Source organism: Amia ocellicauda, chromosome 6 (assembly GCF_036373705.1).
Source record: "Amia ocellicauda isolate fAmiCal2 chromosome 6, fAmiCal2.hap1, whole genome shotgun sequence".
NCBI classification, from domain to species: Eukaryota; Metazoa; Chordata; class Actinopteri; order Amiiformes; family Amiidae; genus Amia; species Amia ocellicauda.
In genome coordinates, this window is record NC_089855.1 from 17,289,271 (window position 1) to 17,302,726 (window position 13,456).

Consider the following 13,456-nt stretch of genomic DNA (forward strand, 5'->3'; position numbering starts at 1 on the left):
TATGGGTCTCGCCACCTGATGAATTTCACATTTCGATGATCATAGGCTGTATTCGAAACCGTATACTACCCTACAACACACCGCATACTCCACAAGTACACACCGCATACTCCACAAGTACACACCGCATGCTAGATGCGGATTTTCTGACTAGTAAGTAGTACAGTACACAGTGTGAAAATGAATGACTCATTACTATGTCATGTGACCTCATGTACAGTATTCTGCACCTCTGTTAAAGGCAGTTGTATATACTCTTGTTAGTAGGGCTATAGTAGACTTTTTATATATCATAAAGGTGTCATCTTAATCACAATCATGGCTACTATAAATACCCCCAAAAGATAACGGGAAACAGATGACAATGACTGACCAATAATTATCCAACAATTCCTTTAGAAAGCAAGTGTGGCTTAATGCAACGGAAACACATTAAATTATTATTGCCGTGTGTGTAGGTTCAGATAAAGACCAGCTAAACATCTGACAGACCTAATATAGATCTGCTACATGTTTCACACACATGCCTACCCCACCCCTAACCACATCTGGGACTTTACTGTATTAGGTCTGCACTGCTCATTTGTACTAGGATGCATGCTTATTGTACTTTGTATTGACTGAAAAGTTAAGTCTACATGTGTATATAAGCACAAAATACAAGGGGAGTAGTGTGAATTGCTTATAAAAGCTATTTATTTCTATTAATCAAATAATTTAAATAACGTTGGATAATACTTGTTATGGTTTGAACTAGTTATCTAATGGAATGTGCATTTACAAAACCACTTTCACAAATCATACTGAATGTAAATGATTTAAACATGTGGAAATGTAACATTGTAGAACAATAAGACAAAAAACACAAAGTGTCCAAGATTTATTGTAGTTTAGGTAACCTTTTACACACAGGAAGGTTATATACAAATTAGTACTGTAAGCTTTACATTTCTGAAGATTCCGTGGTATTTTAATAGTTACAGCAGATAATGAAAATACAAAACCTAAAAAAAAAAAAAAAAAAAAAAAAAAAAAAAACCTGGACAATCCATTCAACAGCCAGGTCAGTGGTACAAATTATTTTGTCAATTGCACTTTTTTAATTGATTAATGTGTATTTTTAAAATACAGTTAAGGTTCATATACTTTCCAGTCCATAAGATTTGAAGCTGTTATGTTACAGCATTCTGCCACAGGTTCATTTCAATATATATATTTTTTAATTTACCTGGTTTTCATTTAAAGGTGTACATTTACCAAACTAGCAGTTAAACCTGAAAAAGAAACATCCCAAAAATAGATATACAGGTTGATATTCATTTACACTGTAGTAGAATAATGTCAATTCCATGACGATTAATAATGTAAAACACTTGACAAATATTTAAGTATTCTTTCTGCTAATATTGCTATGAGATGAGTAATGAAAAAAACTTTACATTACAACCCTTACATAACTAGTTCATTAAAAAAGAACCATGACAAAAGACAAACAAAAACGAAAGAGGGATTAAAAATCACTCACTGCACACAAAAAGGTGAAAAAGGTGTGGTTTTAACAAGCTGTAATTCAGTGAATCTGAGCTCTAAGGCTCACAGATATTTGTTTCCACAACAAACTTGTTCTCAAAGTGACGAATTTTGTGGCAGTTCAAGGCTTCGCGTTTCTGAATACCTGCAATAAATCAAAGACAATGGAGGCTTTAATTTAAAAAAATAGTTATATATATATATATCACCTTGGATCCTGACTACACTACAACTTGTACAGAGGATTGCTAGACCAGAATTATTTAAGGCTCTACCAACACAGTGATGCTTAGAAATCCCATGAAACATTTGAAGGAGGAGGTGTGCTAGCACTGGTGTCATGGGAAAATATAGAGCAGATTAAGAACATGTGGTTTGCACACATTCCCCCTACCATGATGCATTCTTGCTGTGCCGTTAACATTTTTACCATGATGCGGTGACAACACACAATGCTTATATTAGGTTTACTGGTTTACTATCCAACCTTTGAGGTAGAATTAATACAGCATACAGGGTTTACTGTGAAATGTGATAAATGGCTGTATATACAATTAGTTTAAAATGTTATAGTAATTCTGCAACTCAATCCATTTTGCACAACAAACTTGGGATTTGTTGTTTGTCAATCTAATCTCTGTCATTCTTGGCAAATTCCATCAATTTGTAAACAATTGATTTTATTCATACATCACACACTGTTCTCATATATAAGTATATATATATATAAAAAAAAAAAGTTACAAAACAATTGAATTACAAAAAATATATCACCCATAACAATACATTGATGACAATAAGAAAATAAAATTATGCCTGATCCCGGTGTCACATTTCCTGTGGAAGGTTTTCCATGGAGTGTCTTACATTTCAACTGCCAGACTCTTTGCTATTAAATCTCTTACACCAAGTCTCTCTTGACTACAGAACAAAAAATATACGTAAATGTCAATTTTAAGAAATCTATTCCTTTCCGATTGTGACAGTGCCAAAGCATGATCAGCCATAATGAGCTCTCACACACTGGTTGAGAATCCAGTTTAGGCGCTGCATCACTGTAGAGAAAATGAGACTAAAACTATAGTTTTGTGACATGGACCAATCTCCACTAGCAGAGTTGAACAAAAACCTAGATTTACCAAAGCTGATCTAGTGCCCATGTTTCCAGCACTGACCTGTAATGCTATTGAATTAACCTTTTCTGACACACGTCTGGGTTATGAATGGAATACTCACCAATAATGGATTCTCTACGTTGCAGCTTGTAAGTGTCCTTGCCACGGCACAGACTGAAAATGAAGTAGCCCAGCTGGTCAACGTTGTCAATGCGTTCGGTAACGACCATTTGCTCGTGGATCAGATATGACTGAGGCAGGTAAGTTCCAGCCTGTCAAGAAAATCAAAACATGAGAGAACAGATCAGCGTGGTGCAATACAAAACAAAAACACACACAGAGCATCAAAATACAAGGGTTCAAATAAGTATTATTTTTAATATAAAGTTCTTTACTACTCAAGAAAATAGAAGATCATTATTTTTAATGTTCAGAACTTCAGGACTAGAACTTTTGTTTTCCAGATTGTTTATTTAACTGGACATGTTAGTTATCCCAGTAGGACACATGGAAACAAAGCAAAGCACAAAGTAATAAAGGCCTTTTACCTTGATGTTTACCAGCAGCTCCATAAAGTCTCTTGGAGGCATGACAATGGAGGTGTTGAGAGGAATCACATAGCACTTGTTCAGGCTGAGATCCAGGTAAGCTGTCAACCTCTATATAAAAAAAGATTGGATTAGCCATAATGTAAAAGAACCATGTAAAACAGGTGAACTGAAAATTAGAACTCACTTAACACTACAGTGTACATTTTATAGATCACACACTAATTACAACATGAATCCAAGAGTCACAACAATGTCTTTTGTAACATAAGATGAGCAGTATGTGATAACTATAATTCACTATAAAAAGTAAAGATTACTTTATCCAGTGCCACTCCAGTTTAAAGTACAATGTTCAAACCCTTATTCAGAGCTTTGCCTCAGAACATCTCAAAGGCAGAATAATAGGATTCTTCAGAATGAAACTATTTTTAGTTCCAATTAGAAAGCAGATACAAAAGGGCATCTTTCGTAGTCCACAGGTAAAAAACAAAAGCAGGTTTCAGCTCCCTTACTCTGTGAAAATCATGGACAATGTCCGCGGGGTCACTGTCGGCAAACTCGGGGACAGGAACGCTGATGAGCTCCACCTCCTCCTCCTCCAGGACTCGGATGCTCTCCTGAATCTCTCGGAGCTGAGCAGAAGGGGTGGGGATGGCCTCCCGGAGCATGAAGTCCTGCTCACGGTACTTCACACCGCAGATGAACACTTGCCCCTCCTGCAATGATATGGTCCATTTAGTGACCAGTCGCTTACCCCCCCACAAAAACAATACTTACCCATTCTGGTAACCTGCATTATTTGGAAAGAACATAATCCAATGATAATATTTTATATCTGCTGAAAATGTAAGATCCTAGGATTACAAGTGTCTACATAACAAATAGAGGGGTCAACAAACAACTGGAGTAGTGGGAAGGGAATTTATTTTCAGGTAGTCTATGTCTTTCAAACCACCTAAATAAGTGTTCCTACAACCTTCAACTGGGTTATTAAATCTGCAGAACCTGGTTACTTTTATAGACATGAAGGCCTAATGGCTAGAAATAACTTCTCTTCGTTATCTTTCAATTTCAAAACAGCTCCCCCAGAGGGTGTTGGGTAATTACCTTTTACCTTGGAAAATAAGCCTAAATTCAAAGTCGCCGATAGGCCCCTGTGTGCAGTCGGTCACTTGGCCCCACCTCCTACTCGTGCAGTGCAAAGGAAATTTACCTGGAGGAGGAAGAATCTGTAGAGATAGGCGCCCCCAACAACTACTCCAGCCAACATGAGAGCCAGCCCCAGGCACATGCACCAGCACCAGGCCTTGGACTGCTGGCGGACATGGATCACATCTTCAGGGTCCTAGAAGCATGTGGGAAACCAGAGAACATTTCAGCTTCAGCAGCTTTCCAGATGAACAATGACTTATAAAATAAAGCTACACGCACAAGGGCATCTCAACTGGTGGTGTTTAAGTGCCTTCCAGCATACAGATATCTGCAGAAAGAACCTTTAAAATACTCACCAATTCATAGTAAAGGCATTACTGGTTTCCACATTTTAGATAACAAAATACCAATAAGGTGTTCCTTGTATAATTTGATCTATGCATCAGCCATTTGAAATTGCTTCCTCTCCGTCTCCTGCCAGTTGATCACAGCAACATGCTAAAATTGGACAACATTGCACTTGCATTGCAAGTTTTAACATCTGATTGTGCCAGCTCTCCGATTCAAGCAATTTACAATACAGAAGGGAATAAAACCAAATGCCAATATAAGAAGCCTTATTAAGCCAACAGCTAAACTTCATTACGCCTACAAATCAGACACTGTCACAAGGCAAAGAAAACTGCTGCCTGCATTATTTATAGTATGTCTGCTTATTGATCTTCACACTGCACTCACTTCCTTGAGTGTTTATGTTAATGAGTGTATGTTAATGAGAAAGGGATAAAGAATTAGTCACCCAAGCTCCACTGATTACACTTCACACAAACACTGCTGTTTACTGCAGGGTACACCCAAACAAAGGGCTTTGTGCGAGTGGATCGAGAGTACTTGGCATCTTCTACAGTTACAATCAATCACAGAGAATGCAATTCATCATTCTGAAGGACAATACATCTACAGTAGTAAAGGAACATAGATGAGAAATCGGAAAATAGAAATGTGAAATGCTAATAATTATTGAAAATAACTGGATCTAAGCTTAAGGCAATTTAAATGTTCCCATATTCATACTGAGCATTACATTTGACATGCGGATGTATAAATGAATTAGATAAAAAATGTCCTCTGTAGTAAAGCACAAACAAAATCAGATTTTGTGACAATTTTATAGGTCAAGAACTCTAAACCAAACATAGAAAGTCCATATAATGGGAATAATTGAAATCAATTAATATTCACTAAATGCTGATTAATATGCAAATCTAATAGGGGCATCATTATACAGTAGCCAATATAATCTATGTCATGCCCTTTGGTACAATTCCACCTCACCACTTCGGTGAGCTTGAGAACAACTCTCGTAAACATGGCTATATTGATAAGGAACCTAACTGTTGTTTCTAAGTGTCAAGGCAAGGGAAATCAAATGTTTTGGTAACAAGAGTCTCTTTCTGCTAGACTTCTCAAGACATAGAATGAAAGGTAGACTCACATATCCCCTGTATATTATTTGCATAAATTAAATATTGTTGCTGATCAATACTAGAAAATCTCACAGGATGTAAATCAAGTTACAGCATTAAGAAATGGAAGTGTGCTGACCAAAATCCCCAAAGTACAGAAATTATTGCATTGCAGTAAATCATAGGCATTACCATTCCCTATTTCAGTTTGCATACAGTTTATTAATCTTGCTAAGAGTAAACCAGCATATTTGATGGTGTACATACTCTTAGCAATCTGCGAGGCATTACCGTGAGATTTCCCACAAGGCTATCAAGAAACTGTAAAAATGTCAAACTACTCAGCGTGTGCTGCAGTGAACAGAAAAACTGAAAATACAAAACTTCCTGAAGCTATTTTGAGAAATCCAAATAAACAGTAATACAGCTCCCAAAGATGAAAAACAAAGAACAAGACAATGGCAATTCATCTGCTGATTTGTGGTTGGCTGGTTTTAACAGTGAGAGTAAATTAACAAAGTATATTATGCATTATCCACCCCCCCATTAAAAAGAAGAAAATATTCTGAAGATTGTTACAGCTGCTCCTACTACTTTACTATTCAACAATCAATATCCATTAGACTAACATTCAACCCTAACTCAATTTTTAAATGGTACTTTCGACCCTAATCATAACTTTAACCTCAGCACTGGCATTACACATAACTGTAATTGTATAATTGCAGCCTTAATCCTAGCCCACAAACCCAACTCAAGTTTAAACCTCAACCTTGGACCTGTATTGCAACATTCCTTCCTTAATAACTGACTAGAAAGCTAGTCAAACCAGGACACCTGGCTAAAGAAAAACACTTTGTTAATGTAGCTTTTTCTAAAGGCCCACTAGACCAAATTAATCACATTCAAGTCAACTGAAGCTACACATCTTGTATAATGTAACTCTAAACAGGTCTCATTGAAATAGGAATAAAATGTGGATTAAGTTTATACAGACTGAATTCAATGAGGTTTCCACTGAAAGTCCACAGGCTTGTCTCTAGCACACGGGTGGAGGTTTTGAAGCCCCATAGCATGCGATTGTTTAATTCTGAAACCCATTATCAATATGCCTCTTGCCTTTCTTAAGCTCGCTCTTGGAAATCATTTTGTTCAGCTCACCCTACCTAAATACTCTTTCCTACCTAGGAGCAATACATACATTTGAAAAGTGTAGACAAGCTGAATCAAGCCAGGGCAGGACTGAGCTGTGCGTCCCTGTCCCGGGCCACAGTGTGAAACGACAAAATCAGTAGTGCACTGCTCATACTTCATTAAACCTACATCAAAGCCTCTTCTGTCATCTTAATAGTATTTTTTCAGTACGACTTCTCTATACAACAAACTGAATTAAAGAAGAATCCCATACCACTTACATATTGAACATTGTCTAGAACACCTAATTTTATACATTAACCAAATGGAAGAAACTGATGGTTTTGTTACTTAAAATGAAGAACAATAAGGTATGTCATACAGTGTTGCCAGACACGTCGCTCGAAATTCCCCAATTGGTTAAAAAAAAAAAAAAAATCCCCAATTTCCAGCAAGTAAATTTCCAAAATTTTAATCAAAATCCCCTCATTTGAAAATTTTCCCCCATACATATTTTTGTTACGATCTGAATTTTTAATATACTGCAATACCGGTGTATGTCGCTTAAACAACGTTCAGAACGTGGGGCGACACTGTTTGAGAGGGGTCCCTTTTCACTGTTGCACTGTGGTGAGGGCACAGGCTGTATGTGCTACTAAGCGAAGATGGATAGGATAGACATTGAAAGTTCCGAAACTGAAGCCATAGAACAAGTAGAACGTGATGACACAGAAGAACTTGTGCCAAAAAGAGGAGCCGTGTCTGTTGTTTGGAAGTTCTTTGGTTTCAAAAAATCCGGCGACGACCAAACAACTATTTTCTGCAAAAGTTGCACGAGCAATTTGCTCCACCACCTTAGCCGCAAACATGTCTTGGAATATAATGAATACATGAAACTAAGATCAGTGTCCTTCACATCAGCAGGTAACACTGCAAGATCAAAAAAAGTTGAGTCAGATGTCACTTGAAGACGTGTTTGCTGAAGGGACTGCCTACAACAAGAAAAGCAAACCGTCACAATCCACCTAGCCAAAGACATGGTCCTGCTTAATACTTCTAATTTGTTTAAATATTTATGCAAGTTGCCTTTGCATGCTGTTCAGTTGTTAAAGAAGTCCAGACTTTGCAGTTATAGGGGAAGGGGGTTGTTTACATTGTGTAGTTGCCAGTTGGTTTACAAAATATGTTTTTAAGTGGTTTGCGAAATTTGCACAATAAAAAGGTTCTGTATTTTGACTGCAACCGTCATGCATTCTGATTCCTTCACTTCATTAGAATCATGAGTGCCACCTCTTTGTAAACAGCATCATTTTGTGGGGCCTTGCAAACCTGTATTAATACTAGTGTGGAATTTTTCTACAATATTCACTCATCATGACAGTAAAATAGGGCATTCTAAGTCAATCTACTGCAATATTTCCTCTCTCAATCAGTAGAAAATGTGGTTAACACCCCAGTCATGCATGAAGAAAAAAAAATACCATCATATACAGTGAAACCGGTATAATTTCTAAAAATACCGTGATATAAATTTTTGGTCATACCACCCAGCACTAATGAATCATACAGTGAAAGTAGTCCCTAAAAATGAAGTTAAGCAATATAACTCCTTTAAGATGAAGGCAAAAAGAGACAGCCAAACTATTGTATGGGACAAATCTCAATATCAATTACATTGGGTTTCTAAGATGCAGGTGAACAGATTTACAGCCGTATTATAACACAGTTAGGGTTTCAGGTTTTGGAAAATGCTTTCCATAGTCCCCAATTGAAAATCATTTTATCCATCATTACCTCTAAATTAACATGTTGAAAAGGTCATTCAAATCAGTTTGCAGAATGCATGGAAAACAGTGCAGATCTTTATACAAAGTCAAATAATTGGGACACAGTATTACAACCACAGTGGCTCCTACATTTCTAAATTATTTGAAACAAAATGCTGTTTTTTTTTTATATTTGGTAATCTTTCAATATAATTTGACAGAAGCACGTGCACAAACCAGACATTGGTTTCCACAAGTTATTAGCAGGCCTTGCTCTTCCTCTGGATTACCCTCTTTAATTACCCAGATAAATCCCCAGTTTCAGTGGGGTCCAAGGAAATATGAGCCGATTTAAAATTAAATATCATCTTCCATCTATCAAGTACCAGCAGGGCAGTAAGCTTCCTGAGAAAGCATTACAAGAAAATGGTAACATCTGCATTTGTAAAAATAAAACTGTTAAAGACTAAAATTATCACATCCTGCTTTTTGGAATTGATATGCAAAATGAATCTGCTTTACATTAGTACATTTATATTAACAAAATCCACTATTAGTCTAAGCAAATTTGGATATACCCATAACAAAATTTCATGAGTTATTTAATCTGTATTACAAACATGCAGATCAAATAATGGTTACAGGGGATTTCTGTGTAAATTCATGGAGAAAAACATTCCCACACTGGCCTCTAAACAACATTTCCGATTATATAACTTTACTTATCTTGACTGCCACCTTTCATAATTACGTCAAGTGATCTTTAAACCACGCCTAAGCTGCAAGCTCATTCATGCTTTTTCTTAAAGTGATCAACAAGAAATAACGAGGTGTGGTTCAAGAGGACACTTTTCACTTCCATACCAGTTTCTGCTAAAAGTACAATTCTTAGTGGATATGCTGGTTTGCCATTTCACCTTCTGTACAAATACATTGGACAAACACATATTTTACTAATGTTACAGAGACAGTGGTCTCATCTGTAACACACAGGGTTGACTGCAGAGGCTCCCCAATAATGGAGGTTTGGATGCTAAATAAGTCTATTGAAAACATGGTTAATCTTTAGTAATGCAGCATATACTTCCAAGATAAGAACAGGAAAAACTCAGTGGATTGTGTTTACATGTGAATGTCCAAGGATCATACCATTTATTACTACGATTTAATTCGGACTACACTTTAAGTCCATATACTGTAACTAACTCTCTTGTTCACGCACAATATTTATATGCTAATTATTAAGGCTGCAGACATTTAATTCAGATCCCATCTTCCTCCAGTGCTGCCATTTTTTCTCATGCCGTCACCTTATTGGAAGTTTTGCCCCACCCATTCCTATAATTTAGTACTGTACAGCATATGCTGATGCAACATAAATTAGTCAGAGAGATCAATCCTTAAATTTAAGGAATTTACTCCTTTAAGGGTCCGATTCCGGCGTAAAATAAGTGTATAACAAATAAAAGGAGGTTGTTCTTCCATAATACCCAATATAAACAAGATCATATTTCAAAAGACATCGTTGGCACCTCTGGCTACACACCTTCAGACTGCTCTCAACCACTTATGAAGTTTCCAGTGTCCTTGACCTTTGGCATCTGCAGCTGGTCTGCTTGGCCGTCTCTTGTCAGCTTTCACTTTCCATAAATCAGGCCATGGCTGAACACAAGAGCATTGCTTCTGCTGATGTTCACATAATGATAATGAGAAGGTGACATCATTGTGCAAATCCCTCCTCACCATCTCCTAACTTCCTCATACAAGCTGTTCTTTCTACATGAGCAGAGGGAGTGCTAGATTTTTCTAGATTTTGGACACTTCTCAGAACAATAATAAACATTGTAAAAAAAGACCACAAACATTATGATACAGTTCTCAGGAAAGAGTGAATATGGTTAGAGCCCACAGATTATGATAATATCTAGGCCTACCACCGCAAACTCACAACATGGTGCAGTAGTCTGCAGTAATGTTGAGAAATTCCAGATTTTAGTACTCATGCTCCTCAATAATCTCACTTAGAACGTAACTAAAAAGTAGCAATAAAAAAAATAATAAAAAAATAAAAATAAAAAAAAATCAGAGATCAAGATCAAAAGAACTTAAAAGTGATGATGCCTGCTAGCTTGATAAGCGACTAAAAGCAATGGCTGGCTATAGGCCAAAGCCTTCACTTGGCCTATAGGTTCCAGAGTCTCAAACCTGCTCAGATTCCTCTAGTGAATCATTGAATACGAATTACAAAGGCTTACGACAAGTATTCAAATTGTATAAATATTGTGTTCCCTCTTGATCTTTATTCCCCAAGTACAATTTGCCATTTGATTATTTTTATATAAATAATTCAATAGTGTCTACATCTACAAAGATTAATCTGAAGGGAGATTTAGAAGTTATTAGAAATGCAACCGGGGACATTTGAAAGTTTCCAGATTACATGTTCATGTATCATTTAAAAAAAATATATATATTTTTTTATGATATCCTAATTTAAATGAATGACAGGTTCCAAGACAACAAAACTTGAGTCATAAAAATACAATTAAATCACACTGTTGAAGTATTCTGCTATTTCAAGAGTGACAAATGTTCAAATCGAAGAAAATGGAAGATAAATGACAGTTCTGAAGCTCAGTTTCTCAATATGCCGTTTGAAAGAAGATAATTGAATGACCCCTGGTTTTCATGCCTGCCTTTTGAAAATCATAACAAAGCTTCTGTACGACTCTTTCTAAGCTGCCATGTGTGCACAGAAGCAATTGCATATTGACTGACAGTTTCCTATTCTGCACAATCTTAAAACCATTATAAAATGCCTTTTCAGGGTTGGAGCTCTAATGATTTCACGTCAGTCTTCTCAATTGAAGTGGTGTGTACTTGCATTGTCAGACTAATGCTGCAAAGAACATCGTACTCCGGGGTTATGCATCCATAGAGCTTGTATGGGAGATGCATTGGCCAAGGTTCCTACACTTCCTTGCAACATTTCGATTGAACATAATTTTGCCTCACAAATATCCATGCACAATGCAGGCTCATAAACATAAGCACATGTATTCTACCCATGATGTATGCTTAAGTCATAACTAAGTGAAAGCTCACACAGAGATGCACACACACTTTCCAATGGCCATGAATTCAAGTAATGGTATGGGATGGGTATAAAAAAGTAAGAGGCCTTGAATATCCCTTGGGGCATGAGTGGAAAGTGTATGGCACCACCAATATCCTGACAACAAAATGTGATCAACGTTCAAGGGGTTTGTAGACATCCTATAGGCAATATACTCACGGCCTATTATCTCTCAGGTGTTTATTGCACAGACGCCTGTAAGTTAGGTATGAAAATATACCTTATTTTTCAGGTTGTTTCATACATTAGTCCCATGACTATTTTCCATATAGTTGCATTTGCCTTTAAACAATTACACAGCAGGCTGAAGTCTTTAAACGAATGTAAATGATTAACTAAGGCTTTATCCAAAATATAATGTATCCAGCATCTATTGACTGTAAAGCCCTAAAGTGGTCGAATTAAACAGACATTTCGTTGTTAGCAGTTGCGCTGAAATCCTGGGAAAACACTGCACAAAGCTAACCATAAATGAGGCAGAAAAACAAAGCTTTGCACCGAAACAACCGACACAAAGTGCTTTAACTAACTACCCAGCGCCAGTCTTGGCTCCACAGCGGAGGAAAGCCAACCTGGAAGCCGGAGAGCGCGTTTCCGGGCTGGGCACAGGATCAAAGAGCAGCGCCAAGTTGTCTAGGGAGTACATTTTGTATTAGTCAGCCATTTTTACAACCCAACACCCTCACTTATACACGGTGTCAGACGGAGAAGTACAGAAGCCTCTGCCAGGCACCGGCGACGTAAATCAGCACATCCCGTCTGTAATGAAGTCCCTCTGCGCTTGGTGGGTGGCGGTGGTGCGTTGCTATCATTATTATTATTATTATCGACAGCGCACAAATGGCCTCTCACATTCAGCTCTTTCCCCCCTAGCAGAGCCACTGCCAAGGTCCCTCACTTCGTCCAATACACATAAATACCTAAACACATCGCTACGTTTCTGACGGGGTCCCGGCCTCCATTAGCCGCCCGTCTTTGTTGTTGTAAAACAGAAACGGCCAGAACTGGACTCACCTCGGGAATGATCAGCGCTTCACTTTTCTCTTCCTCTTTTTTCACGTCTTTCTGCCCCAACGCAGAACTGAACGAAACCTTGACCATGGTGAAAATGATAATCTTAAAGTCTTCGGTTGAGTCCTCAAATTTAATTACAAAACCGAAACGGCGACAGACGCCCGAGTCCTGGCCGTGCTGGGTCGCTTCTCCACGGGCTCTGGTGACGCAGACAACAACACACACGGGCTGTATTTAAAGCGGCGCTGTGCTCCACTCGCCACCAGGGGCGCACTTCCTCGCCTATCAAATATCAAATGGTCTCATTACTTTCTCAGCTAGAGATATCGCCGCCCAGGCAGGGTGTGCATATTGATATAAACATAATAAACTTGTGACATTGCGTAGTTCGCTGTTGTTTGACCTAAGATATCTAATACTAATCTAATACTCTGTGTGCAGAATAGGGAGTGACTTCACGACAGCTGTCTTTGTAACCTGAGCTAAGCTGGATACATCTTTCCCCTGGTTTAGTGATTTGTCAAGTCTGCTTTCCCATACACTGATTTTAAAATAAGAGTATAGCCCAACGAGTGTGGAGTACAGGGGCAGG

The 13,456-nt window shown here is 37.7% G+C and overlaps 1 protein-coding gene across 1 annotated transcript; it reads right to left on the reverse strand.

The window, feature by feature from the left end:
• Positions 1-865: 865 nt before the first annotated feature.
• LOC136751098 (integral membrane protein 2B) lies at positions 866-13,080 on the reverse strand. Its single transcript, XM_066706400.1, has 6 exons — positions 12,865-13,080; positions 4,410-4,541; positions 3,709-3,912; positions 3,194-3,304; positions 2,767-2,917; positions 866-1,675 (listed from the first exon to the last, which is right to left on the reverse strand). Exons 1-6 carry the CDS (start codon positions 12,949-12,951, stop codon positions 1,587-1,589), a joined length of 774 nt encoding a protein of 257 aa, XP_066562497.1. The 5' UTR covers positions 12,952-13,080; the 3' UTR covers positions 866-1,586.
• Positions 13,081-13,456: the final 376 nt, after the last annotated feature.